At 50.4% G+C, this 27,124-nt stretch overlaps 1 protein-coding gene across 1 annotated transcript in view; it reads right to left on the bottom strand.

The window, feature by feature from the left end:
- Positions 1 to 3,748: 3,748 nt before the first annotated feature.
- The window catches only part of GRAMD1A (GRAM domain containing 1A), a 63,122-nt gene continuing 39,746 nt past the window's right edge, over positions 3,749 to 27,124 (bottom strand). The window contains exons 10-19 of the mRNA XM_015422479.1: positions 26,400 to 26,595; positions 26,144 to 26,287; positions 23,734 to 23,852; positions 22,478 to 22,620; positions 19,896 to 19,999; positions 18,331 to 18,516; positions 18,096 to 18,183; positions 14,063 to 14,170; positions 7,360 to 7,480; positions 3,749 to 4,467 (exon numbers count right to left, since the gene is read on the bottom strand). Coding sequence (XP_015277965.1) covers positions 4,399 to 4,467; positions 7,360 to 7,480; positions 14,063 to 14,170; positions 18,096 to 18,183; positions 18,331 to 18,516; positions 19,896 to 19,999; positions 22,478 to 22,620; positions 23,734 to 23,852; positions 26,144 to 26,287; positions 26,400 to 26,595 — 1,278 coding nt within the window. The 3' untranslated portion in view covers positions 3,749 to 4,398. The remainder of the gene's footprint in view (positions 4,468 to 7,359; positions 7,481 to 14,062; positions 14,171 to 18,095; positions 18,184 to 18,330; positions 18,517 to 19,895; positions 20,000 to 22,477; positions 22,621 to 23,733; positions 23,853 to 26,143; positions 26,288 to 26,399; positions 26,596 to 27,124) is intronic.

The following is a 27,124-nucleotide window of genomic DNA, read 5'->3' on the forward strand; positions in this document are numbered from 1 at the left end:
TTCTGGACCCAGCTCCTGCCAACCTAGCAGTTTGAAAGCAAGAAATTGCAAGCCGATAAATAGATAAATAGGATTGAAGGTCAAAGAAGACGGGGACGGCAAAGGATGAGATGGTTAGACAGTGTCATAGATGCAACAAACATGAAATTGAGCAAACTTCAGAGGACGGCGGAAGACAGGAAGGCCTGCCGTGATCTGGTCCATGGGGTCACGAAGAGTCTGACTCGACTGTGCGACTGAACAACAAAAAATAGGTACCACTTCGGTGGGAAGGTAACAGCATTCCCTGCGCCTTGGCGTTCAGTCATGCCGGCCACATGTCCATGGAGAAGTCTTCGGACAGCGCTGTTTCTTTGACTTGGAAAAGGAGATGAACACCGCCCCCTGGAGTCAGGTTCAACTGGCTTTCGAGCAAGGGAAGCCTTTACCTTTACCTTAGAAAGGCAGTTAGTGCCATAATAAAGACTAACATACCACATTGTTCTTTGTGTGTCGGGACGATTGCCCTTATCAAGCATGCTGATTGAACTAGAGTTGGCACACCTGCCAGGGAACAGATCTGTGTGTAGTTGCCTTGGGGTGGCGTACCTGTGAGCGGACCTCCTTGTGTGCTGCCGATGCGAGCGACATACCTAGCGCTGACTCGCCCTCCGTGTTCACCCTGAATAATGCTGTCCAGAGAAGGGAGGAGGAAGCCCAGTGCTGGAATTATGGAAGCAAGATCTGCGTCACGGCTATAATGGCCCTCCCCGTCCTCTCTCCTGCATTCTCCTCTGATTTGCCATTGGCAAACTGAACTTGGAACGGCCTTTGACTCCATTCCCAGCGAGAGAGGCTGCCGCGTCCCCATTCTCCACCTGACCACTTGTGAGAAGGGCCTGAGAAAGCTACTTAAAAATTTACCATTTGCTGGTGGATGCAAAAGGGAACTGTGTGCGGCAGCGGTCTACAGGGAACGTGAGGCCAGCTGAGCACAAAAAAAGCATTTAATTATGTATCTCCTCAAACGATTCCCTCTTTCATTTTCTGAAGTCAGCCAAACAGAGGATAAAGGAGATGGCGAGGCCCGGCGCTTGGAGGAGGAGGAATGGGTTTCGCATCTTTTCATGGGGTTCCCGTTTCCCCTTTGTGTAAGAAGCAAGCCCGATAGGGGTACTGCTACGGGGCAACGCTGGGTAAATATAACCACCCAGAGCGGCATTTTACAATTGTTTGACCTTCAGCAAATAATTTCTACATCTTTGCCAAGGACGGGAAGGAGCTTTTATCTCGTATCCGTGAAAAATATGAATCTGGGATGCAGAACAGACCCCGAAGAAGAAGGCATGCCAGTCTGGTGTAGTGGTTAGGAGCTCGGACTGTAATCTGAGAGAACCGGGGTTTGATTCCCCACTTCTCCACATGCAGCTGCTGGTGTGACTTTGGGTCAGTCATAAGTTCTTTCAGAGCTGTTCTCTCAAGGGCAGTTCTCTCAGAGCTCTCTCAGCCCCACCTACCTCACAGGTTGTCTGTTGTGGGGAGGGGAAGGGAAAGGCGATTGTAAGCCGCTCTGAGACTCCTTTGGGTAGGAAGGGCAGGGTATAAATCCAATCGCCTTTTCTCTTCTTCTTCTTGTTAAGATGGCTTCCTAGATCTATGGGATCCAACCCCAGATTTCTCTTTGTAATGTATACGACCAGATTCTGTTTTACAGAAGAGAAGAAGGCTGCACCTAACTTGTATTCCACATTTTAAGGTAAGGTTTGTTTGTGTGTGTTTTTTTAAAGCCCCTACTGCTTACCACTGATGCTGAAAGTTACAAATGACCTCTCCACCTAAGGGAGAAAGACTCAGTTCACACAGTAACGTCTATACCATAGCAGGCATTTGAGAATGCAGCCATGTGGGAATCTTCTTCTGGAGCAGTTTCCTCCAAACAGTTTTGCTATAGATATATGGATCTGCACCTTTCCCCCTGGCTCTTAGTCTTTTCAATAAGACAGTAGAAAACAGCAAAAGTCCAGTAGCACCTAAAAAACTAACAAAATATGAGGCTGGGTAGGAGCTTTTGTGAGTCAATGTCATTATTTCCAGGGGAAAAAATAGCTCCAGCTGGTTGGACAGGAAAATTTCACCCCATTGGTCAGGAAGATGGGAGGCGGAGCTAGGGGGAAGTTATAAAGCGCTTGATTTTCGCAATATTTGGGAGGAGGAAGTGTGAGAAGTACTCCCTGTTTATCCTTCAGCAGAGATCTTTTGATTCGCATAACCTTCAAAGCTCAGGATTTCATTCTTCCTTTCCTGACAGGCAGCAATGGAAGCCAAAGGGAAAGTATGATCCACCCATTTTCTTGGCTCTTCCCCTTCCATCCATGGAGCCGGAAGGACGTAATCCCCATCGCCTGCGTGCAGCAAGCCCGACGAGCCAGCAGGGGCCGCTGTGGAAGCCAGCTAACTGAAGTCCCCCCTCTAAGAAAGAACTGTGCGAAGAGGCATGTGACCGCCCGGAAAAAGACGGAAGGAGAAGCAAGAACATCTGCGGAAAAAAGCCTTCGGAGGGTATCTGGTAGGGTTCCCATCCCCCTGAATTTGTGGCCATAGTTAGGATTCTAGAAAGTGTGTGCACACACGATACTCTGTAAGCCGCCCAGAGCCCTCCGGGGGTGGGCGGGGTAAAAATCCCATGTAATAATAATAATAATAATAATCCAAACCGGGCCCGCTTGGTCCTTATGGAACAGTCTTCCAAAATCTGGATCGTTCCACCCTGAGCCAGAAACACTTGGCAAGACACAATGTCACGTAAGAGGCAGAAATGGGCATGCACGCTGTTGAAAACCACTGTCCCGTCACACACACCCACCCCGCCCTGAAACACATGCACAAACGCACAGTCTCCGATCCACGGTCTTTATTCAGCTCCCTAATAAATAAGCCCCAGCACCTCTGGAACCTTGAGCGTGCAGGATCGTTAACACTGAACACAACTATAAAACTTGGGGTGGGGAAGTCCACCGCAACCTCGGTGGGAAGGGGGGGGGTAAGAAACTTGGGGCCTCCGGAACTTTCGGGGACAGAGAACACAGGGCAGGTAGACACGCACCCCCTCCCCAGGAGAGGGCAGATTTCAAGACAGGGAACACCGTCCGTCCCCCCCAGGCAGTATACGAAGGGCCCGCAAGGCCCAGACTGGCAGTGAAACCTCATTTTAAAGTGACAGTAACAGCGACGCTTGAGGAAGATGAGGTTCATCGGTGCCTGGGGAGACAGACGGGGCATGGAAGGGGTCTTGTTAGACAAAGGAAGTCTTGGGACTTGGGGGACACGGCACTCCCTTTCTCGGGACCAACCCCCACCCCACACACACACACTTGATTCTGAACAGCCATTCTGCATTGGGGGGGGGTGCATCCGATGCCCCTCTTTCCAAATACTGGATTCAAGCCCTTTTTCTTCTTGCTCATGAAGGGAGGGAGGCAAAAGCAGGTCCCCTCACAAAGTCCAGGTCCCTTTTTGTTCTGAATGGCACGGCCTGGGCTCCCGTGAACAGCAGTGTCGCCGGGCATCACCTGCAGCTGACTTGGGCAGTCTGGCTGCTCTTCCAGCTGAGCCCAGACACTGAATCCATGAATCCCCCCCACACACCAAAACTGGATGAGACAAAGTAATCTTACAGGCCCCCCTCTAAGTTTTTTCCCCTCGGAAGTAACCTTTTTTTAGCAGGCCCCTTTTAATAAAAGGATCCGTCCCTCCTCGGGAACAGAAAGAGGGTGAATCAGGAAAGGGACCCCAAACATTACAACCCCCCCCCCCGCCGCCTCAGTTTCCTCAGGGACCCCAAGCACTTCCACGCAAGTGGGGAAAAGAGAGAGAGGCACAGAGCCGGGTCTTCGGTCACCCACGAGGCAGAGGGAAATGGGCCCAGCTGTTGAGCGAAACTGTAACATCAGAGCCAGACACAGGGACCGGATCCTGCCCGTTTCGGTCTTGCCCCCCAATCCCCAGAAGAACGGCTGGAAAGAAAGAAGTCGTAAAGGGGGGGGGTAACGAAAATTAAGAGCCCTCTGGGGTCCTGTCAGGAATATAAATAGCACTTCAAAGGGGAGGGGAGAAAACTGGTCACTGCAGGGATCCTCAGAGAGAGGCGGAGAGAGAGGAAGAAAGGGGCACCTGGGCCGAAGGATCCCAGAGGGGGGAAATCCATCATTGTCAGAGTGGCACTCTTGAGGATAAGGTCCAGAGGGCGACCGAGCCAGGACCGAGACCTCTCTCGTCCCCTCAGAAACAAACACACGCCCGTCGGATCGGGAGGCCTCTGCTCCAGCGGCCGTGTCCGAGTCAGTTCTCAGGCCCAGCAGGGCTGGGGTGCCTCCCAGACCCCAGCAACGTCCTCCGGGGAGGAGAGTCGTCGTCGTGGGTTCACTCCGGCTCCAGCGGCGGATCAGCCACGGTGATGCCCTGGTGCAGCTTCTCGAGGGAGACCTTCATCTGGTGGGGGGGGGGAAAGGTGAAATCATGTTATTCCCTCAAAGGACAGCGGGACGGGGAGTCAAGGAGGGTGTGCCCGGGAGGGTACAGAGCCTGCTGTTCAACTGAGAGCAGGGCAGAAGTCGGCTGCAGCCGCCACGCCGAGAATTTCGGCTTTTTAATAGCTGCCTTCAAGTCCGGGAGCACCTCAGAGATCCAAGATTTTCTTTCTTTTCCCTTCTTTCCTGTTATTGTTCATTTGGCCCAGTCGTCTCGAACAGCCGCTGAGAGTTTGTTTAAGCAATTAAGGGAAAGCTACCCACATAATGATGGGGTTTGCAGGGTTTTATTATAAGACTTCTGTATTCCTACAGTGGCAGCCAAAAATCTAGCGACCCGGTAGGTGACCTGTTGCGCCATGCCGCCGCCTTATGCAGCTTCTATAAAGGTCGTGGACTATGAGTGCAAAGCTGGACGGTGCAAATGGTGTGCCAGGGCCATGGACTGAACGGTAGCCATGACACTGGGCCACCTTACTGAAACGCTGGCACGTGCCCAGACAAGGGAAACCTTGTCCTGAAGCAACGTGCCTAACCAGAGGTGGACCGATGGAAGACCCGATGCCTCTCGCTCCTGCACCTCTACAGCCCGATGCCGGAAGGCAGGCTAGCCTCCCTGACCCTGCGTATACATGGAGCCAGCAACAGTTCACTGAAGAGAAGCCTTGCTCTGCAGAGGGAACCAAGACGTTCCTTCACAGGCACCAGGGAAAGCTCTCTTCTCCCTCCCGCGGGAACCTACCCCCACCCCCACCTCTGCATATTGGCATCCCCAGGCATTGCCTGTATTCAGCTTCAGCCTAAACAGAAGAACTCATTTCATGATGGGATTAGTCAACAGTCACCTACTCCAGCCGCCCGTCCTGATAATGCAGCTGTTGGTGGTCGTAGACTGGCAATGGAGCTGGGGTATCGTCATCATCCTTTCCTTTCTTTCGTCTTCCCCCATTCCCCTTAAGAGGTGTCACTGATAGTCGAACATCACTGCAATTGCCCAACGATTAATCCCTTTCCCTTCATCTCCCCACAATAGACACCCTTGTGAGGCAGGTGGGGCTGAGAGAGCTCTGACAGAAACTGCTCTTTTTCAAGGACAGCTCTTATCAGAGCTACGGCTTGCCCAAGGTCATCCAGCCAGGTGCAAGTGGAGGAGTGGGGAATCAAACCCCGTTCTCCCAGATTAGAGTCCGCGCACTTAACCACTACACCAAACTGGCTCACCCCACTGCTCGCTTCTGTCCTCCTAACCCCACCCTATCTTCCTGGTTCCATTCCTTGTGCAGTCTGGGACCTCTCCGTGTGTGGTGCTGGCCAACTCACGATACCCCCTCCCTAGTTATTTCCTTTTTCACTACAGAATCAACTCGCCACGTCGGGCAGGGAACGTATCGCCCAACCAATGGTACGTTACCTGTCTTTGGTTTTTTTCTGTCTAAAATTCCTAGATCAGTATTGCTGGTGTGTATGTTTGATTTTATTGTACGTGTGAAAATAATTCAGTAAAAGAAATCACTACTTTTTAAGATCTCGTCTCATCGTCTATTGCTGGGATCTGGATAAGTTGGGACTCCCGTATACATAGGTTATTGGTCCCGTAGTTAATGCCCATTGCCAATTAATATCCATAATGCCCCACATTTATTAAGAAATGAGGCAATTTGGCTAACAGACCCATCTATCTACGCTGCTCAGAAGTCTAGAAGTCTCAGCAGTTGGAGAAGCAGAATCCGTACTAAGCAGGGGAAAGATCAGCTCCTGTCTAAGTTTTAAAAATTCAGGGCGGCTTAAACGTAGGTGGCCAATAGATTCAATGCGATGAAGGTCACAACTGCACGTTCTCTCTGAATATGGAATACCAGCATATCTACCTGACAAGACAGCAGATGGTAAAGCATTAAGATGTGCCAACATAAAGGCGCATCTATATTTAGGAGGAGATGTTCAGTCTCAAAAATACATTGGGATGCCCCTGTTAGGTCCTGTGTTGAATTTCCCCCTGAGAGGTTTATTGACCTTATTTTTTGTTATAGCTTTTATATTATACCAGGATGAGATCAATTGAATTTTGTAAAATTTTCCTATTAATTAAAAAAAAAAAAAAGACCTTGGGATACGAACTGGTCTGGGAATGCCAACCGTGAAGGTTGAGCAAACTCTTCTTGACCGTGTTTGATTTGGGGGTTATAAGTTATCCAGAGTCAAAGCTCCCTTCATTGGATACAAGTAGGAATGGACTCTCGAAACTTTATACCAAAAATACCTTGTTGCCTCCAAGGTGCTCGTGGACTCAAATCTGGCTCTTCTGTTGCAGACCAGCCTGGCTGTCCTCCTGAAACTATCTTCACGGATACCATTTTTTAAAGTTGCCTTGAACACGTGAAGCTGCCTTAGACTGAATGAGACCTTTGGTCCACCAAAGTCAGTATTGTCTACTCAGACTGGCAGCAGCTCTCCAGGGTCTCAGGCAGAGGTCTTTCGCACCTTGTCCTTTCACTGGAGATGCTGAGGATTGAACCTTGGACCTTCCACATGCCAAGCAGATGCTCTGCCACTAAGCCATGCCCCGCCCCCTTCCACCAACTCAAGGCCTGTCTTTTCTGCTCTGACTAGCAGCACGGGGGGGGGGGGGGGGGGTGTTGACTGTTATAGCGGGGATTGAAACTGGGACCTTCTGCATGCCAAGCAGATGCCTTGTCACTGAGCTACGGCCCCTCAACCCAAGTAAGTAGCAGGCCCCAGGGTCTTAAAGCCGCGGCAAGTTCACGGGAGGCGTATCTGCAACACAGCCCAGGACCTGGCCTCCAGGCACCTGCGGTGGCTTTCGAGAAGAAGCCTAGCCAGTGACGGGCATCACCTCGTCTAGAAGCTCCACGGAGGCCTTCAGGATCTGTTTCCACTTCTGCACCTCCACGCTGTGAAACCGCTTCTGCAGCTCCAGGATCTCGGCCCATTCCGATGCCGTCTGGGGAAGCTTCCTGCCAGGAAGGAATACAAAAGCACTCTTAGCCAGGAGTGGGCAGGGAGCGTCGCCCTCTTCCACCCACAGGCCTAGTGGCCACCCTCTGTCCCCAGTATCCGAAAGGAGAGTGAATTTGTTCACCCAGAAGTGGGCAGAGGCTTATGTTGGCTATCCACTGAGTACTGGATAGCTAACGGTAGACAGCTTGACATTCTTGCTTTTTGTTCATCTGTTTTCCTGCAATCTATGCCTGAAGCGGGAGGCAGGCTTCCTTCGGATGTCATGACAAACCTGTCTTCATCACACAACCACAGCTACCTACTTTGCAATCTCAGCTTGGTGCCAACCAATAAACCATCGGCATTCAGATATCACAAGTCCTAGAATCATGGAGTTTCAAGTTTATTGTATTAGCCATTGGCCATAACAAAGCATAAATACAAACACAATCCATATACATCACATTACGTTATCCCTTCACTAACTTGCGCTGAATCCTAACCTTAATCTTATCTTTTTTCCCGCCAAAGCAAACAGGGACATTCTGCTGGTAACATATACGTCCATATCAGAGAGCAAAAAAACAACCAACTCCTGTTTTGAGAATCCATTGTGCAAAGGTAAAATAGGGCATATAAATCTCTGCCTAAGTGATTTGTGCCATGAGCATCTCAGTAAATAGTGCTCAATATCATCCACTTCACCCAAACCACATTGACAGATTCTTAAGGCAAGAATCATGGGAGTTGGAAGGGACCTCCAGGGTCATCTAGTCCAACCCCCTGCACAATGCAGGGAATTCACAAATACCTCCCCCCCCCACACACACACACACCCCGTGACCCTTGCTCCATGCCCAGAAGACGGCAAAAAAGCCATCCAGGATCCCTGGCCACACTGGAGAAAATGGCTTCCTGACCCGGGCGTGTAAGAAAGGGCCACGAGAACTAAGCACTGATGCAACCTTTCCTGCCCTCCCTCTCATGATCTGCCAAAGCCTTGCTGTCGGATGACCATCCAGCCTCTGTTTGAAAACCTCCAAAGAAGGAGAGCCCACAACCTCCTAAGGAAGCCTGCTCCACTGAGGAACTGCTCTAACTGTCAGGAAGTCACTTGGGCGGCGTCTATAAACTCTGCGTTATTGTCATGTCTGAATGCAACTGTAGTCTCTACCTCTGCCGTTCTCCCACCAGTTCAATATCCCCCTACCTCAGTTCTGCCCTGACAGATCACTTATTTTATTACACGATTCTCCTGCATTGTTGCCCCCTGATTATGTGCTAAAATTCTCCTTCCCGTTTGGCAGGACAATAGGGAAGACCAAGCTACTCTAAGGTCAGCTCGCTCTCTCCCTGGGGTACCCGGTTGTCTGAATCAGCCACTTGTTAATCTCCTAGCAAGCTTTTGTTCTGCTTAAATGAGGTTGGAAAGTTTCCCTCTGGGCAGGAATCGGCTCATCCCTGTGTCCTGCATGGAAAGTTAATGTTTAATCAATGTTTGCTTGTCGTACATGTTCAGTATTTGATGTACGGCATCGGGAAGATAGGACTTGGCACATGAAGTCTGCTTATCCTGCAAATGGGAGACCGGTGACTGCAAGGAAAAATTAACACTGTTCGCAGCCAATGCTCCCTCTAAGCTGGGGAGTCGTGAACAAAAAAAGTCTACTTTGTGAGCTACTGGCATTAAAGTTGTGAGCGAGCAAGTTGGCTGCTGCATAAGTTAGTTTGCTTTGGAGCCATCCTTCCTGAGCGAAGACAAAAGTGTGTGAGCCGGAGGCTAAAAAACTGTGAGCTAGCTCACACTAACTCATCTTAGAGGGAAGACTGCTTGCAGCAGGGTGCTTGATCACCACCAAATAAGAACATAAGAGAAGCCATGTTGGATCTGGCCAATGGCCCATTCAGTCCAACACTGTGACCGATTTCCCACAAGCGTTGCTCCGTGCTTGCTCTTCCGTTTTGCCCCGCAGCTTCGTGTGATTTCCCCCGCATCTACTCAATCCTGTTTTTTGAGGATTGAGTAGAGGGGGGGGGGGAATTGCACGAAGCTGCGGGGCAAAACGGAAGAGCAAGCACGGAGCAACGCTTGTGGGAAATCGGCCAAAGTCACACAGTGGCCAAAACCCAGGGTCCATCAGGAGGTCCACCAGCAGGGCCAGAACTCCAGAAGCCCTCCCACTGTTGGCCCCGAAGCACCAAGGATACAGAGCATCCCTGCCCCAGACAGAGTGTTCCATCTGTATGTTGTGGCTAATAGCCACTGATGGACCTCTGCTCCAGATGTTTATCCAATCCCCACTTAAAGCTGCCTATGCTTGTAGCCGCCACCACTTCCTGCAGAAGTGAATCCCACGTGTTAATTACTCTTTGGGTGACAAAGTACTTCCAGACAAACGTAAGTTAATGGCGCATTTGTGAAGATGACGACCCAGAAGGAACCTCTCTGAGCCCACAAATGACTCTGCACCATCCAGAACACATGAAGCTGCCTGATGCAGAATCAGACCGTCAAGATCCAGATGGCCCTACTCCGACTGGCGTAATAAAGGAAAAAACAAGGGATCACAGTGTAAAATGGAAACCAAAATTATAATACCCCGTGATATAAATACATGTACGTCTGTTTGTTTGTGTTTTTTTTTACTCAGGGGCTTTGTTTTGTTGGTTTGCTTTGGAGAGAAAAGCTTAAGGCGCTCTGTTCCATTCAGCTGTGGTGAAATCCATTCAAGTGGTTGTAAGGTATTACAGTATATTACAGCATGTATGACAGTGTATTAAGAATCAAGCTTTGGCCGGTGAAGACTGTCGAAGGGATTACATCCGGATTCCTGTTCTCACTACTGAAAATACGTTACTATCATTGTATATATTTTCCTTCTTTTGGCCACATTTTGTAATTTCTGTAGAAGGGTTACACCTGCCCGTTACTTAGTTTAATCTTCTTTGGAGCAAATAATGGTTAATGTCTTTTTATCGTGGTGGATAACTCGGGACTGGCGGGCAGTCCTGCAGCTAGGAAGTTTTTTTTGGTGGGGTGGGGGGGGCACAGACCAGCAGTGGGGAGTTTAATCAGATCACCAGTAATTAGATTAGTGATCTGCTTTAGTGGTAATCTAATTAAGATCATGTGGATTTGGTTGACTCCCACTAGGACAGCCAAAGGCTTCGCTCCCAGTAGTGAACGCTGCTGCTCACACACTTGCACAAATAGTTGTGCGTCTGTTCCTGGTGCCCAGTGCACAGCCTGTGGGGGGGGGCCCACCATGCTCTCCTAGGCCACCATCGCTGTGCCGCCTGGCCAGCCCGAAGGGGGAGGGAGACGTCCCCTGCATCCCACTTGGATTCTCTCTCTGCCAGGCCCAAGAAGGTACCCCTCACTCGGTAAAAGCCAGGCATGCCGCCACCAGGACTGGTGCGACTGGCTGTGAGGCACAGCAATTTGCATGTGCAAAACTTTGCATGCAGAGAGAAAGCCACATTGGGTAGCCAGGGCAGCAAACCAGTTGCAAGCAGGAAAGCGGGGGGTGGTGGTGTTGGAATTGAACCACACCGCTTCCATCATGTCTGTTTCCCAGGACCGTCGGGGCCTCTCACGTATCGCGGGGTCTGGGCCCAGGCAAAAGCCCCCAATGGGAGAGTCCAGCCCCTGCGGCAGTGGCGCCCTCCAGGCTGAGCTGCACCAAGCAGCCCCTGAACCGCAAATGGGAGGACTCCTGGCCGGGCAGACTGGCTCCTCCTCGAGGACAGGGCAGATTTGGAAGGGGCGTCCCCCGAAGGACCCCACAGTGGCGACGGGCCTGATTGGCAGGCTGCTCTCCACAGACTCCGCTAGAGGCCTTTCGCACCACTTGCTACCATGACCATTTAAGTGGAGATGCCAGAGATTGAACCTGTGGCCTTCTGCACGCCAAGCAGATGTTCTACTGCAGGCCGTCCCCCACCCGGGAAAGCATTTAGGGGAGGTGGTCAGAGAAGAGGGTCTCAGTCTGGGAGTACCGAGCATTCCAAAGAGCTTTTGCCATGGCGGCTCCGAAGGACCACACCCGAGACCCACCCGCTAAGATAGTGGGGGGCTGAGCAGTAATCAGCCCATCAGCCTCGGACCCCCACCAATGTTCCCTCTAAGCTGTGGAGTCCTGTGAGCAAAAATCCTACTTTGTGAGCTGCTGGCATTAAAGTTGTGAGCCAGCGATTGGGCGACTGCATAAATTAGTTTGCTCTGGAGCTCTCCTTCCTGAGCTGAGACAAAAATGTGTGAGCCAGAGGCTAAAAAACTGTGAGCTAGCTCACACTAGCTTAGCTTAGAGGGAACACTGCCCCCCACCAGCCCAGGGAGAGCAGCCACAGCTGAACTCGGAACGATCAAGAGGGACCCCAGCGTGAACGTGGAGTTTGGCCCTGGGTGTTCTTTCAACAGGGAGCTGCAAGCAGCCCTGACCTGGGTAGCCCAGACAAGCCCGATCCCATCAGACCTCGGAAGCTAAGCAGGGTCGACTCTGGCAAGCACTTGGGTGGGAGACCTCCTTGGAAGACCAGCAGTCGGGAGGACAGGGGCAGGCTTTATTCAGCCACCTCTCTGAATATCCTCCAGGCCCCCAGTAGGGGTCAGCCACCAGAGGTCACCAGGACTTCCAGGCGCACTCACATGCACACACACACATTTTTTTAAAAAATCCCCCCACAACAACAAAAAATCAGATCTGCAAGCTATCGATGCCTCCCAGATGAATGCACCCACAGGTGGCTTCTTCACCCAAAGAGTGATTAACACTTGGAATTCACTGCCACAGGAAGTGGTGGCGGCTACAAGCATGGACGGCTTCAAAAGGGAATTAATAAGCATATGGAGCAGAGGTCCACTAGTGGCTATTAGCCACAAGGTATAGATAGGGGCTCTGGGGCAAGTGATGCTCTGTCTTCTTGGTGCTTGGGGGGGGGTCAACAGTGGGAGGGCTTCTAATGTCCTGGCCCCACAGGTGGACCTCCTGATGGCACTGGTATTTCTGGCCATTAATACAGATGGTTGGACTAGATGGGCCTTTGGCCTGATCCAACATTGGCATCTCTTATGTTCTTATGTTGCACACATGCTTTATGTTACTTTTTGTGTGTGTGTGTAGTGGTTAAGTGTGCGGAGCCAGTCTGGTGTAGTGGTTAAGTGCGCGGACTCTAATCTGGGAGAACCGGGTTTGATTCCCCACTCCTCCACTTGCACCTGCTGATGTGACCTTAGGTCAGTCACAAGCTCTGGCACAGCTGTTCCTGAAAGAGCAGTTTGTGTCAGAGTTCTCTCAGCTCCACCCACCTCACAGGGGGTCTGTTGTGGGGAGGGGAAGGGAAAGGAGTTTGTAAGCCGCTCTGAGACTCCAAGTGAAGGGCGGGGTATAAATCCAATCTCTTCTTCTTCTTTCTTGAGGCACAGACTTCCAATATCTTTGGTAAAGATCTGATGTGGGGAAAGGTTCCAATTTGGCGTTCATCTGCAGGACATTTCAAAGGCTCTTCCTAGTACCACCTGCAACACGCCCTCCTCAGCCTCCTGTATATTCCAATTGAGCCATTGGCAAGCAAACTCTGAAGGTGGCAATAAAACAAACCCAAGCTGCAGCCGGCTTTCCTTTCTGTGGAAGGTTGCCCTCTTCAGTCTGTATATCTGATAGGGGCATGTGACCCCCCCGCCTTCTGCAGAGACCCAAATCCAAGAATCGGGGCCACACCGACGCTAAACAGATTATCCTGCAAACCTAGGGGGGACTCCCCCCAGGTTTGTGGAAAAATTGGAAATCAAAAATCAAATATATTGGGAGGTTGAAATCCCCCTCCCCCAACAGGATTTATGGGATTTCTCTGAACTGCTGTTGTTCCAATTCATAAACACATTAAGTACTTAGAAGGGTTTCCATTCAGGTTTGCTGACAATAGTTGAATTGGATTACAAATCTCTTCAGTAAATTGCTGGTTTCACATTGAAACTAAGGGTGCAGTCTCCAACCACTGATATGAATTGGGATTTTACCATTAAGTTTCAATAGCGTGCAGGCTGCACATTCAGAGCATATATGCATTCAAAAGAAAAAAAGAAACAAACCCCCCCAGTACAGAAGGGAGCTCAGCGTTAGGTGGTGGGAGGGCTGAACTCGTGACAGTCTTAGCGGTGGGGGGCAATGCTCCCTCTAAGCTGTGGAGTCTCTATCTCTATCGATCTAGTAGATAACGGCTATCACCTTAAGCAGAAATAGCTGTGGAGTCTTGTGAGCAAAAATTCTACTTTGGGAGCTCCTGGCATTAAAGTTGTGAGCCAGCGATATGGCTGCTGCCTAAATTAGTTTGCTCTGGAGCCATCCTTCCTGAACTAATGTTCGAGCCAGAGGCTAAAAAACTGTGAGCTAGCTCACACTAACTCAGCTTAGAGAGAACACTGGTGGTGGTGGTGGGGATATGGGATTCCTCCCCACAATTTTCGCGGGCCCCCCACTTGTAGTATCATAACACTATCACAAATACAAATCTACAGACCCCGTTTTAAAGGAATCCCTACTCCCCCCCCTCCAAACCCCACATTTTCACATTTTTCTCCCCTTCCCCCAAATTCTCACCCGTTCGAGAGTGCAAACGCCTGCCAGGATTCAAAGGTTCGGGCCGTGTGCTCCAACGACCACAGCCGGTAGAACAGCATCATGTTGAGGATAACCAGGACCACCAAACTGGGGGGTGGGGGAGAAAGAAGAAGGCTGGATTCAGGAAACAGACCACTTGGGCCTCATAGAACTGGTAAGCCTGTATCTGGGCTGTACCGCTTCAGACCGCAGCTACCGACTTGCACGACAAATGCTTCTCTCCACAAAGGGGGGGGGGGATCCCCTTCACATTGAAAGCTAGCACTTCAAGGAAAGGGCACTGGCCTCTCCCTTGACATGCTCTCTTTCTCTGTGCAGAGGCTGGTTTTTCCTGCATGGAGGAACATTCAAGCAAGTGCGCTCCCTTCGGCAGTATGGGGACTCGGCAGCGTACAGCACATTTGGGGAAAGGAGAACGGGCTCACCCAAGTGTCTTTGGCATCCCCCCTCCACCACAAATTGTAGTGAATGATGTTGCTCAGTAAAATCCAACTGTACACATGCACCCGTTTTTGAATCTTGGAGCACAGAAGCTAAGCGGTTGAATTTCCCTGTCTTGCAAGGGAGGACCTGAGGCCAAGAGAGACAGATCAACCTGCCTTAGGCAGTGGCGAGATTCGAACCCAGGACTCCTCTTGGCCTCAGGTCCTTCCTTGCAAGACAGGGAGATTGACACTGGGTCACTGTACAAAGTTCTAGAACTGTAACACAATAATGAACTCAGAACCTTTTCAACATTCGACAAAGCACTGTGTGAAGCGATCGCCCAACTAGTGTCTTCTGTGTGGGCTAGATGATTCTCATGGCCACTATCTCACCTCAGACCATCAAGGTCCATCAAGGTCAGTCATGTCTACTCTGACAGGCAGTGGCTTTCCAAGGTCTCAGATGGAACTCCTTCACACCACCCATTACCCATTCCTTTGAAGTAGCGATGCTGGGGACAGAACCTGGGACCTTCTGCATGCCAAGCAGATGCTCTAGCCCTGAGCCACGGCCCCATCCATCCCCCACTGGAATATCCGTAATACGTAGCTAGTCAGAACATGGTAGATTCTTTTTAAGGCAGCAGACACAGGAATGAAGACAGATGGGGGTGGAGGGAGTGGAGAAGCCAGAAAGCGAGGTCACGCCGTTCAGCTGAAGTGGGAGCAAACACCCACGAAAACCCACAATCATTGCTAGGTAACGGCATGCTGTGGAAAGAGATGGCGCTTTGGAATCCACCCGTCCAGGAAAGCAGCTCCGTGTGCTCTCAAGCCAACAAGGAACGGTCGCAGCGGGAAGAGTCCAGGGCTATTTTTGGGCAGGAACGCACAGGAACGGAGTTCCGGCTGGCTCCCAAGTTGGCCACGCCCAGCAGGAACTCATTAGCATAATAGGCCACACCCAACAGCAGAGACTCATTAGGATTGGCTACGTTAGGGGTGTGTGGCCTAACATGCAAAGGAGTTCCTGCTACAAAAAAGCCCTGGGTTTTGACAACAAACAAGGTAAACAGAATAACAAGCAAAAGGTGGGTGTGGCTGGGTGAGCACACTTCTGGTAACATGGCCTAATGTGCTAATGAGCTGTGCTGTCAGGGGTGTGGCCTAATAGGCTAATGAGCTCCTGCTGTTGGGTGTGGCCTATTATGCTAATGAGTTCCTGCTGGGCTTTTTCTACAAAAAGAGCCCTGGGGAAGACCAAAAACATGGTGTTTAGATTGCAAATGCAAAATGCAAATGCAGCTGAGGGACGCATGTGGACAGTCGGAGGACAGCTGTGTGCATTCCACCACTTTGTGCAAACACCAGAAGCTGGTATCGGATGCAAAACTCAGCACCCCAAGAAACGCCAAGTGTTTCACCCTTTGTGTCAATTTATGAAACCTCAGAAACCACAGGAGATACGAGCAGAGTCGGAGCGAAGGCCACATCTGGCAGCTGGGTGTTGAGATTTAAGTGCCCGGAGTAGCAGTTGGTTCCTCTACTCGGCTGCTGTGGGCAGGCTATGGAAAGATAAGGAAATCTAGGCCACATTTGCATCCGTTTAGACCGGAGGGGAAATCTGGGCTCCCTTGCCACACATTTTGGATTTGCTTTCCTTTAGTGCAGAGTACGCCACGGCCAGGAGCGAGAGACAATCGCAAAAGGAGAGAGCAAGCGAAGCAGAGCGTGGAGATGGAGCACAACAGGACTGGAGCAGGCTCGGGATTGGGGGACCCGCTAGAGCCGAGATGCAGTGCAGCACAAACCAATGGCACAGGCAAGGAGTCAGGATGATGCCCGGGGAAGAGGTTTGTTCCTGGGGGTCAAGGGGGAAAGGAGAGACAGGAAGTGTCTGGGACAGAACGAGACGGGCGATGCAGAAAGGAGAGCTGTACGGGAGGAGGGTAGGGGTAGGGGCAAGGTCTGAAGGACATCCGAGGCCGAAGCACGGCCAGTGGGGATTCGCATACGATACCTCACACAGATCCTGTGCGGAGGCAAAAGTGGAAGAAGGAAAGAAAGAGACGCGTGAAGCTTTACTTGTGCTCCTAGCCCAAAAGAAGAAAGCAAGGAGGGGGGTATACGGCCCTCGATGGTCTTCTTGCCCCATTCCCGTTTGGAATGCAAGCAGGGTTGACAACTCTCTTGTTTTTGCCAATCTTATCATTTTAACTCTTAAATGGAAACCCAGGGATAGGATTTTAAAGGTACAGTCACTTGCAATCTGTGTACTGGTTTAAGTTTGTCATTAACAGCTTTGGGAAGACATTAGAGAGATATTACGTTGATCCATATTACTGTCATTCCCGTTGTGGTGAGTGTTTATATTATTTCCTCTCCGGGAGTATTTCCTTTTGGAGATATGTGAGTCAGTTGTTTCTATATTGATGAAAGACACATGCTATGTTTTTTATAATAGCTCCGTGAAGAGATTGGTGGTGAACATCTACAGAGGGACTGAGTTGAAAAAGATATTTGAAACCTCTTCCTATTCCGGAGGACCGTGTCTTCTCTTTATCTTTTTTTACATTCCTTGAATAATATTCACATGTACCATTTTTTCCCACATCATTGAAGTTTTTTTCTGGGTTTCTAACTGATGACTGTGGATGGTGTTACATGCGTTGGCTAAGAGCTTGAAAAAATGAAGGCTTTTAAGCAGTGCTCCCTCTAAGTTGAGTTAATGTGAGCTAGCTCACAGTTTCTTAGCCTCCAGCTCACACATTTTTGTCTTAGCTCGGGAAGGAGGACTCCAGAGCAAGTTAATCTATGCAGTAACTCACAACTTTAATTCCAGTCGCTCACAAAGTAGAATTTTTTCTCACAAGACTACATCTTAGAGGGAGTGTTGCTTTTCAGTCCATTTTTTTCTTCACAGTATCATTCAGATGGCTTAAAGTGGTAACGCCACAAATAGAATCTAGGAATGTAGCCAGGACTGTGTTCATAATATTTACATCAAGACTCTGTATTGTATCGGTACCATCCTCTATGGTCTTTGACCACAGACCTATATATATTATAAAATGTATTTTATGCAATGAATGGTACTTATGAGCAGGGCTATTTTGGGGCAGGAACGCACAGGAACGGAGTTCCGGCTGGCTCCTGAGTTGGCCACGCCAAGCAGGAACTCATTAGCATAACAGGCCACACCCAACAGCGGAAACTCATTAGGATTGGCTACATTAGGGGTGTGTGGCCTAACATGCAAAGGCGTTCCTGTTACAAAAAAAGCCCTGGGTTTTGACAACAAACAAGGAAAACAGAAGAAGAAGCAAAAGGTGGGTGTGGCTGGATGACCACACTTCTGGCAACATGGGGGTGCGGCCTAATGTGCTAATGAGCTGTGCTGTCAGGGGTGTGGCCTAATATGCTAATTCCACCCCAAAATCTCCAGGTGTTTACCAAGCGGGAGTCGGCAACCCTGATGCATGCCGGGGGCATGTCCTTTGCATCTCAACCCCGGCTTTCAATTTGCACTGAGCTCCGTGTACCCCCCCACCCAGAACTGCCCGGCCCGAGCCAGCAAAGCCCCTTACACCAGGCTGATGATGAGGATCACAGTGGAGACGCTCTGGCCCTGTCCGGGTTCCGACAGCTGCTCAGAGAGCCGCGAGGTCAGGCTGCCTGCAAGGGAGACAAGGGACGCCGAGTCAGCGGACACCACGTGGCCCTTTCCCTGCGCGTCAAGGAAGCCAGCCTGGGCTCGGGGGCAGGAACAGGCCAGAGGCCAGGCTCGGCTCCTCGCGGGATGGAAAGGGCAAAAGCGCTGACCTGAAGGATGCAGGGCACGGGATGACCCCTCGCCGTCCGCTAACGTGGGGATGGCGGGCTCGACGTGGGGGGCTCTCCAGCTCAGAGCGCGTTTCCGGCGGCGCAGTCCGGACAAGAGGCCCCGCGGCTCCTTGCCGTGGCAGCTCTCTTCTAGCAGGGCCTTCTCGGCCTGGACCAGGGCCAGTTCTGCAAAAGCCAAGGAGGATAAGTGGAGTCGGGGGTGATGGGCATGATCTTCCTCTCTATCCCTCTCATGTCCAATACATGCGCACCCCCTACACATATATATTACAGATGAAAGGGCCAGACCCAGAGTGATTCCAAATGGTACAATGCTTCCTTCTACGGTGGGAGGGAAGGGGGACTCTCTGAATCCCGCAAAGGGTAGGAGGGAACCCCCTGAAAACGCAGCTCTGAGACAGGTGTGGCATCATGTGTAGGGTTGCCAGATGGGCCATTGCTCTGATCCAACATGGCTTCTCTTATGTTCTTATAGACAGCTTCAAGAGTGGATTGGATAAATAGATGGAGCAGAGGTCCATCTGTGGCAATTAGCCAGAAATGTATAGGTGAAACGCTCTGTCTGGGACAGTGATGCTCTGTATTCTTGGTGCTTGGGGGACCAACAGTGGGAGGGCTTCTGGAGTTCTGGCCCCGCTGGTGGGACTCCTGATGGCACCTGGGTTTTGGCCCCTGCGTGACACAGAGTGTTGGACTGGATGGGCCGCTGGCCTGATGGGCCACATGGCTTCTCTTATCTCCTTATCACCCCCAAACGGTGGCTGAAATTCTCCTGCTATTACAACGGATCTCCAGGTGACAGAGATCAGTTTCCCTGGAAAAAAGGGCCAGACCCAGAGTGATTCCAAATGGTTCAATGCTTCCTTCTATGGTGGGAGGGAAGGGGGACTCCCTGAATCCTGCAAAGGGTAGGAGGGAATCCCAGGCATAAGCCCCTGAAAACGCAGCTCTGAGACAGGTGTGGCATCATGTGTAGGGTTGTCAGATGGGCCATTGGTCTGACCCAACATGGCTTCTCTTATGTTCTTATAGACAGCTTCAAGAGTGGATTGGATACATAGATGGAGCAGAGGTCCATCTGTGGCAATTAGCCAGAAATGTATAGGTGAAACGCTCTGTCTGGGACAGTGATGCTCTGTATTCTTGGTGCTTGGGGGACCAACAGTGGGAGGGCTTCTGGAGTTCTGGCCCCGCTGGTGGGACTCCTGATGGCACCTGGGTTTTGGCCCCTGCGTGACACAGAGTGTTGGACTGGATGGGCCGCTGGCCTGATGGGCCACATGGCTTCTCTTATCTCCTTATCACCCCCAAACGGTGGCTGAAATTCTCCTATTACAACGGATCTCCAGGTGACAGAACAACGGATCTCCAGGAGACAGAGATCAATTTCCCTGGAGAAAATGGTCACTTTGGAAGGTGGACTCTGTGGCCTTATACCTCACTGAGGCCCCTCCCCTCCCCAAACCCCGCCCTCCTTAGGCTCCACCCCCAAAATCTCCAGGTACTTCCCAACCCAGAGCTGGCAACCCTAGTCATGCACCTACCCAAGTGCTGGAAGTACTCTTCGACTCCGCTCCAAGCGTTCTTTTCGATGAGTGCTTTCACTAGGTTCCAGGGCTGTTTCCGATACCGGATTTCAGAGGAGACTCTGCAAAAGAGATCAACGTCGGGTCTGGCCGAAATGCTCTGGATTCCCTCGAGGGCTTGCAGGAAACCAGAAAAGACCCACAGGAACACGCAAGTCTCTGCCCGCTGAATGAGACCACTGGTCCATCTCAGTATTTTCTGATGCCCAGCGCCCAGGGGCGGATTGAGGCTCACTGGTGCCCTAAGCACTGACCAATCTTGGTGCCCCCCTCCTTTCCACACTGACCCAGTTCATTTTAGTTGTTGACCTGTCTGACCAGATATACAATGCAGGTGGCAGGAATACGAAAATTTATTCATATGATAACACAATATACTGTACAAACTAAGCTTTTCACCCTTTTCCCAACTTTGTGGTGCCCCCTTTGGCCCTGGTGCCCTAAGCACCTACTTAGTCTGCTTAATGGTTAATCTGCCCCTGCCAGCGTCTCAGGAAGAGAAAGGTCTGTCCCAACACTGCATCCTAAGATCCTTTAAACTGCAAAAGGACTGACAGAAAACAAAGATAGAAATGAGTGAATAAATAAATATTCACTTCACCCTGAGTTTTTTTTAACGTGCCTTCCAGGGCTCTTTTTGTAGCAGGTACTCATTTGCTTCACTTAGTTTGTCTTGGAACCTGGTGAGTGTCCACAGGACCGTATCTGCTCACAGGGCAGCTCTGATTGTCAGGCTGTGGGATATTAAGAGTTTCTCCATTCAGGGAACGGAGAACTTTTTCTGCTCAGGCATTCTCAGTGGCCACTCCTGTTTTACGGAACAGGCCCCTAGAGGGTGTGAGGAAGAAGGAGAAGGAGAATGAGGAGGAGGAGGAGGAGAAGAGGAGGAGGAGATTATTGGATTTATACCCCACCCTTCACTACCCAAAGGTGTCTCAGAGCGGCTTACAAACTCCTTTCCCTTCCCCTCCCCACAACAGACACCCTGTGAGGTAGGCGGGGCTGAGAGAGCTCTTGACAGAAGCCTCTCTTTTTCAAGAACAGCTTTTACCAGAACTACGGCTTGCCCAAGGTCATCCAGCCAGGTGCAAGTGGAGGAGTGGGGAATCAAACCCGGTTCCTCCCAGATTAGAGTCCGCGCACTTAACCACTACACCAAAAGGCCCCAACCTTGCAGGGATTTCAGAAGCTCTGTAAGGCAGAGCTTTTCCAAGGTTGTTTTTTATGGAGGGGGGGGGGTGCAAGCTTGTGAGCAGAGGGCAGTGATTACGGTGAGGGATGACGCCTTCCTTGGTATTTGCACTGCATTTCTATGAAATGAGCTTTTAGCTGGTTTTACCAAAAGCCGCTTTGAGTCCCACTGACTGACAGAAAACAAAGATAGAAATGAGTGAATAAATAAATATTCACTTCACCCTGAGTTTTTTTACGTGCCTTGGGACCAAAGCACCCCTGACCTGCGCAGCCCAGCCTAGCCCGATCTCGTCAGATCCCAGAAGCTAAGCAGGGTCGGCCCTGGTCAGTATTTGGAAGGGAGACCACCAAGGAATAACAGGGGAGGCAGGCACAGGACAACCTCGGGCCGGCCCTGCTTGCCGTGAAAACTCTAGGTGGTCACCGTAAGTCAGCCCTGACTTAATGGCAAAGAAGGGGGCGCTGAAATGTACTTCCTACGATAACCAGCAGATGGCGCAAGACTTCCATTGCCAAGAATGCTCTGGGTCACAAAACAGTAGCACAGCAATCCCAGGACAAAAGGGACTCCTTAATTCATTTATCCCCCAGTTTTCTCCCCAGTGAGGACCCAAAGTGGCTCACATCGGTCTCCTCTCCACCACTGTATGCTCACTACAAACCTGTGAGGGAGGTTCAGCTGCGGGTGTCAGACTGGCCTACGGTCATCCAACGTTTCATGGCAGAGCGGAGATTTGAACCTGGGTCTCCCAGTCCCAAACAACCACCGTGCCACACAGGTAAGAGTCAGAGTGTAGGGCAGATGCACTTTGCACTCAATCCGACCCTGCTGGCATTTTGCAGGTTTCCCGACGAACAAGAAGAAGAAGAGATTGGGTTTATACCCCGGCCCTTCACTACCTGAAGCAGTCTCAGAGCGGGTTACAATCTCCTTTCTCTTCCCCTCCCCACAGACACCCTATGAGGTAGGTGGGGTTGAGAGAGCTCTTTCGAGGACTGCTCGTGAGAAAACAGCTCTGAAATAACTTGTGACTGACCCAAGGTCGCACCAGCAGCTGCATGTGGAGAAGTGGGGAATCAAACCCGGTTCTCCCAAATTAGAGACCGCCGCTCTTAACCACTACACCAAATTGGCTCTCTGGGAGAAAGAATGCTTTTCATAAAACTTGGAGAAGTCCACACTGCAATAAGCCTGTTTAGTCTTTAAAGGGCTACAGGGTCATCTGGTCGCTTTGGTGGCAAGAGTTTTAATTGTGGCCTTACGTCCCAACAGAAAAGGGGATGCCCATTCTCAGCCAGCACAGAGTGGTTCGAAGGTGGGGGGGGTGAGAAGTGGGGGAGCATACCTGAGTCGGGCCTTGCTTTTGGCCACCGCAGTGATGCAGTACCGATGTGCCGTGTAGAAGTAGTCCTGGTAGGGGATGCCCTGGGTTACCACTTCAGAGTCGACCACGCAACTCCCGTTTTTCGAACTGGCCCGGAACAGCGTCTGGCCATCGAGGAAGAGGAAGCGTTGGGCAGGAGGGAGAGGGCAAGAATAAGAGAGAGGTGTGAGTTCTGTGCATACAGGCAACCTCACTGACGCAAGCTACTACCACCTCCTCTCTTCTTGCAAACCTTGAATCCGGAACCCTAGAAAGAGTTTCCAGATTTTGTGCCGCTGTCAAGAGTCTACTGAGGTACAGTATTTGCTTTTTTATACCTCTTAATGGAAGATTATCTATCTGTCTATCTACCTCAACCATTACATATAGGAAGGGGGGGTGTCAGGAAGGGCCAGTTAGAGTCAAGGTGCATAAGTAGTGGGTGCATAAATAGGTGCATAAATAGCTGAGATTGGATTGATCTTCCTATATGTAATGGTTGAGGAAATTCTGTTTCACTGTATCTGAGGAAGTGTGAATGCACAGGAAAGCTCATACCTTGAATAAAACTTTGTTGGTCTTAAAGGTGCCGCTGGACTTGGAACTTTGTTCTGCTGCTTCAGACCAACACGGCTCCCCACCTGCATCTGTCATTTTGCTAATGTATGTTTATTCTGCTGGTCCATGACCTTAATAAATTAGCGATTGATTGATTGATACATGCTGCGAGGCAATTCCAGATTTCCCATAAACCACCACTTCCTCTTCTGCACCTTTCAAGGCCACGCCACAGCGATCCATGATCAGATCTCCCTGCACTGATTCTAATGGGTACGATAGAACCAGGAAGTAGACTTTGCCTCGGTCGGCTGTCCTAAGGGACGTGAGAAAATACGAAGCCCTGCTGGATCAGACCAGGGGGTCTACCTAGTCTGGCAGTCTGTTTCACAGAGTGGCCAATTAGCTGTCACGGAGGGGCAACTGGGCATAGAGGCCAAGGCCTTCCGCTGATGTTGCCTCCCGTCACTGCTATGCAAAGGTTTTCTGCCTCTGGATGTGGAGGCTTCCCTTTAGTCACCATGGCTGGTAGCCACTTAGACCCACCCCTGCACGAATCTGTCTAACCTCTCTTTAAAGCTTTATCCACAGCCATCCCCTAAAGTAGCGGCCAAAACAGGGGCCCTCCTCCCCATATCGGCTCCTTATCTGCTTTGAAAAGACCCTTTCGCGTCCCACACCTGGGTCTCCACCACGGTGGCCGCCTTGGGTCCCAGTGGGTTGCTGATGGGGATGGTGTAGGACATGACCCGGCTTTGGTGGCACTTGTTGTCGCCGCTCCACGAAGTCAGCGTCGCGTCTGGGAAGAAATGGGGACACATCTGCCAAGAGATTCTCCATCAAGAGATTCCTTTCCTTTTATTCCCTTAGAAGCTCACTGATTTACAATCTTCAGTAGCGGTGTGGGGGGGGGGAGAATTCGTCTTATTCGTTTTTTGGACAAAAGGGATGAAAGGACTGAAACGAATGTTGCTACCGCCAAAGTAATCTCAGGATCATTGCCTCTAAGCAGATAAAAGAGAGATTCCAAAGTGCAAGGTTCTGCCGGATCCAGTTAAGTGGCTTAATAATGTAATTCCTAATATCCTCCCCCAAAATGGCATCAGAACAAGGCCTATTCAAAAATCTTCCTTGTAGAGCCATGGAGGGCAAAATAGTTAATGCAGCAAATAGAAAAGCTCTATATTAGTGTGGGGTAGTTAAATAATGCATATAAGGGGGTGGAGACCTCAGGAAAGAAATACCAAAGGACTGGGGTGAACATTAGAACAGCCCTGCTGGATCAGACCAATAGTCTGTCTAGTCAAGCCTCCTGTTTCACACAGTGGCCAACCAGTTCCTCTGGACAGCCAACAGCAGGGCATAGAGGTAGAGGCCAAGGCCTTCCCCTGATGTGGCCTCCTGGCTCGGGGATTCAAAGGCTTACTGCCTCTAAACGTGGAGGTTCCCCTCAGTCACCAGTAAGCCACTGATAGACATGTTTATTCTGCTGGTCCAAACGCAACAAAGTCTGAATCACAAACTTCCATAATCAATTCCTACAACTCGCCTTTTAATCAGATAAAAAGCTGCTGTTTTGCCCATGCAGTTGTCATACCAACTAGAGGCAGTTTCTCATCGATAGCTTTCATCCATCCCATATCTGAAAGTGTCCCGTTTCAAGGCAGCTAATAAGCCATCCTCAGCAAGAAACACTTCTAATCACAGATTAACGACATAAAGCCACACTGTTGCTTCCAGAGATAGCCGCCCAAATTGCACCCGTAGTACAACATCTGAGACACAGAATGGTACATTCAGCAGTTTTCTTAGAAATTGGGCAAGGGGCTGATTCAGGAGATTCCTTGCTTCTTACACAACACCAGGCACAGCGGTCTGTCCCAGTTTCTCAAGATAGGCGGTTTGACTAACAAAGTGATTCTTCTGGAGTTCATCCAGGCAGAAGGCAACTTGTCGAGATACACCTGACTGCCATTAGGAAGCAAAATTCAAGCGGTCACCCCCTTCGATGTATAAGCATCGCTGTAATCCGGCAAAGACTCCTTAATAGTCCCATGGGCATTGCAAGTCGCTCCGCTAATGATGCGGAACCGGCTAGCAAACACCTGGGTAAACCACTGGGAAATCAAATGCCAACATTCTCTATTACAACTGAGGCTTGTTGAGCATGTGTGCCTTTAACGTCCTAATTACTCCGGCAGCTATGGTGATCTTGAGACCTGGAGCTTTAAAAATCAAGCCAGGTTCTCGAAAAACGTTGCAACCTACGAACTGGGACTAATTTTCCTGCTGCGTCTTAATATTTATTTTTTTTAAAAAAATCACTCCTTCTGGTGCCTTTAAAACAATGGTCTTCCAGCTTTCCAGACCTAGGACCCGCTGAGCTATAAACACAAGACAGGAAGTCATGTGATGCTAGAATCACGTGACAGGAAGCAAGGGGGCAAAATTACGGTTCCGCCGATATAAAGGCCTCTTCCATGGGCAGGAGACCAAAAAACAGACAGAGAAGAAGAAATGCCAGTCAAGAAGGTGTACCCAAATGCAGGGGTCATTTGGTAGAAAAAGAGGTGCAGGAGCTCATTAGCATAACTTATTTGCATATGCCACACCCCCTGACATCACCGGAAGTGTGTCAGAAGGCAACGCCCACCGCTCAGGCTCCACTGGACTGTTTTGGATTGCTAGCTATTGGAAGGGGGGGGGGGGGGAACGTGCAGATCTGTCCTCGCAGATGAGGGACAGCTTGTGCCTGAATAAAACTTGTTCTTAAAGGTGCCACTGGACTGTTTTGGAAGGGGGGGGGAGGCTCTGCAACTTACCTGGCTGCTTCTTGCTCTGACTGAGGGCTGCTGGGAGCAGGGAGTGGGGCTTGATGCATATGCCCGCCCCCTGGGCTCTTTACTACCAGAGCTCCACTCCTGTGCGCTCCTGCAGGAAATGACCCCTGCCCAAATGAGGAATCAACTGAGGGTCCCACCCAGCCATGGAGGAATCCTTTCCGCAGTAACCTCACCTCTATAGGGGCAGCTCTACAGGAGCCTTTGATCAGATGGCTATGGCTTCAAGGTTCCCCCGATTTCGCATTACCTGTGAACTTGCGCTGGTCGAAAAAGTTGTGCATGAACTGGGAATCACTGAAAAGCATCTGCTGCAGCCTCTCTGCTCCCATGTGGTAGACGGCATTAATGAGAAGCCGCCCCGGCAGGTCTGAGAAGAAGGCATCCACTTCAGCTTAGGGAAGAGAGACAGAGAGAATTAAAGACTGCTGACTGATGTCTAGATCGGGGGGGGGGGGAATCAGCTGAGCGGGTTGGAGCAGGATTGGGAGGGAGGCTGCTCTCACCTTCATCCTGTGTGGAAGAGGAGGAATTGCTCATGTCGGTAGGGAGTTCCTCGCTGGGAACCGGCTCCCCCTCCAGGGGGGCTGCCAGCAGCCCTTGTGGGACATCCTCTCTGAGGGGTTCTGTCGTTGAGGTCACTGTGTGGCTAGATGAGGCATCTACCTGGCTGTCCGTGTTTTCCTCCGGGTCCTCTGCCAGCTTGAATGGACAAGGAATGGGCAGCGTTACTACCAGCTGGAGCTGGGGATTACGTCTGACCCCCCAAAGAAACATCTGCTTGAAATTCTCTCCCCCCAAATTTTGGGAGCAAATATGGATTGATTGATGGATTGATTGATATGATTTTTATCCTGCCATAGCCTGCAAGCAGGCTCGGCTCATGTGTAATTATAACAGCTTAAAAGATTAAAACATAATACGGCAAAAGATTACGATTCAATTCTACACATAAAACACAAGATGGCGATAATACAATCAAAGTGCTCTCATAGAAACTTAGCCTTTGTATGTGTACTAAATCTACTGATTTTTAACAAGTGGCAAGGAATTCCCACCAATCAATAATAGAAAGTGCCTGTGCATAGCACAAGTGGATGGGTAGGGCGGGGGGGCGGCAGTCTAATGTAGTCTCTGCCACCTCAACCAAAGGCCTGGCAGAACAGCTCTGGGCACATTGGAAGAGTTCAAGATTCAGCATCTTTCTTCTGAAGAATATGAAGCGCTGAAC

The sequence above is a fragment of the Gekko japonicus genome, unplaced genomic scaffold, assembly GCF_001447785.1.
Source record: "Gekko japonicus isolate JY-2015 unplaced genomic scaffold, Gekko_japonicus_V1.1 scaffold1250, whole genome shotgun sequence".
NCBI classification, from domain to species: Eukaryota; Metazoa; Chordata; class Lepidosauria; order Squamata; family Gekkonidae; genus Gekko; species Gekko japonicus.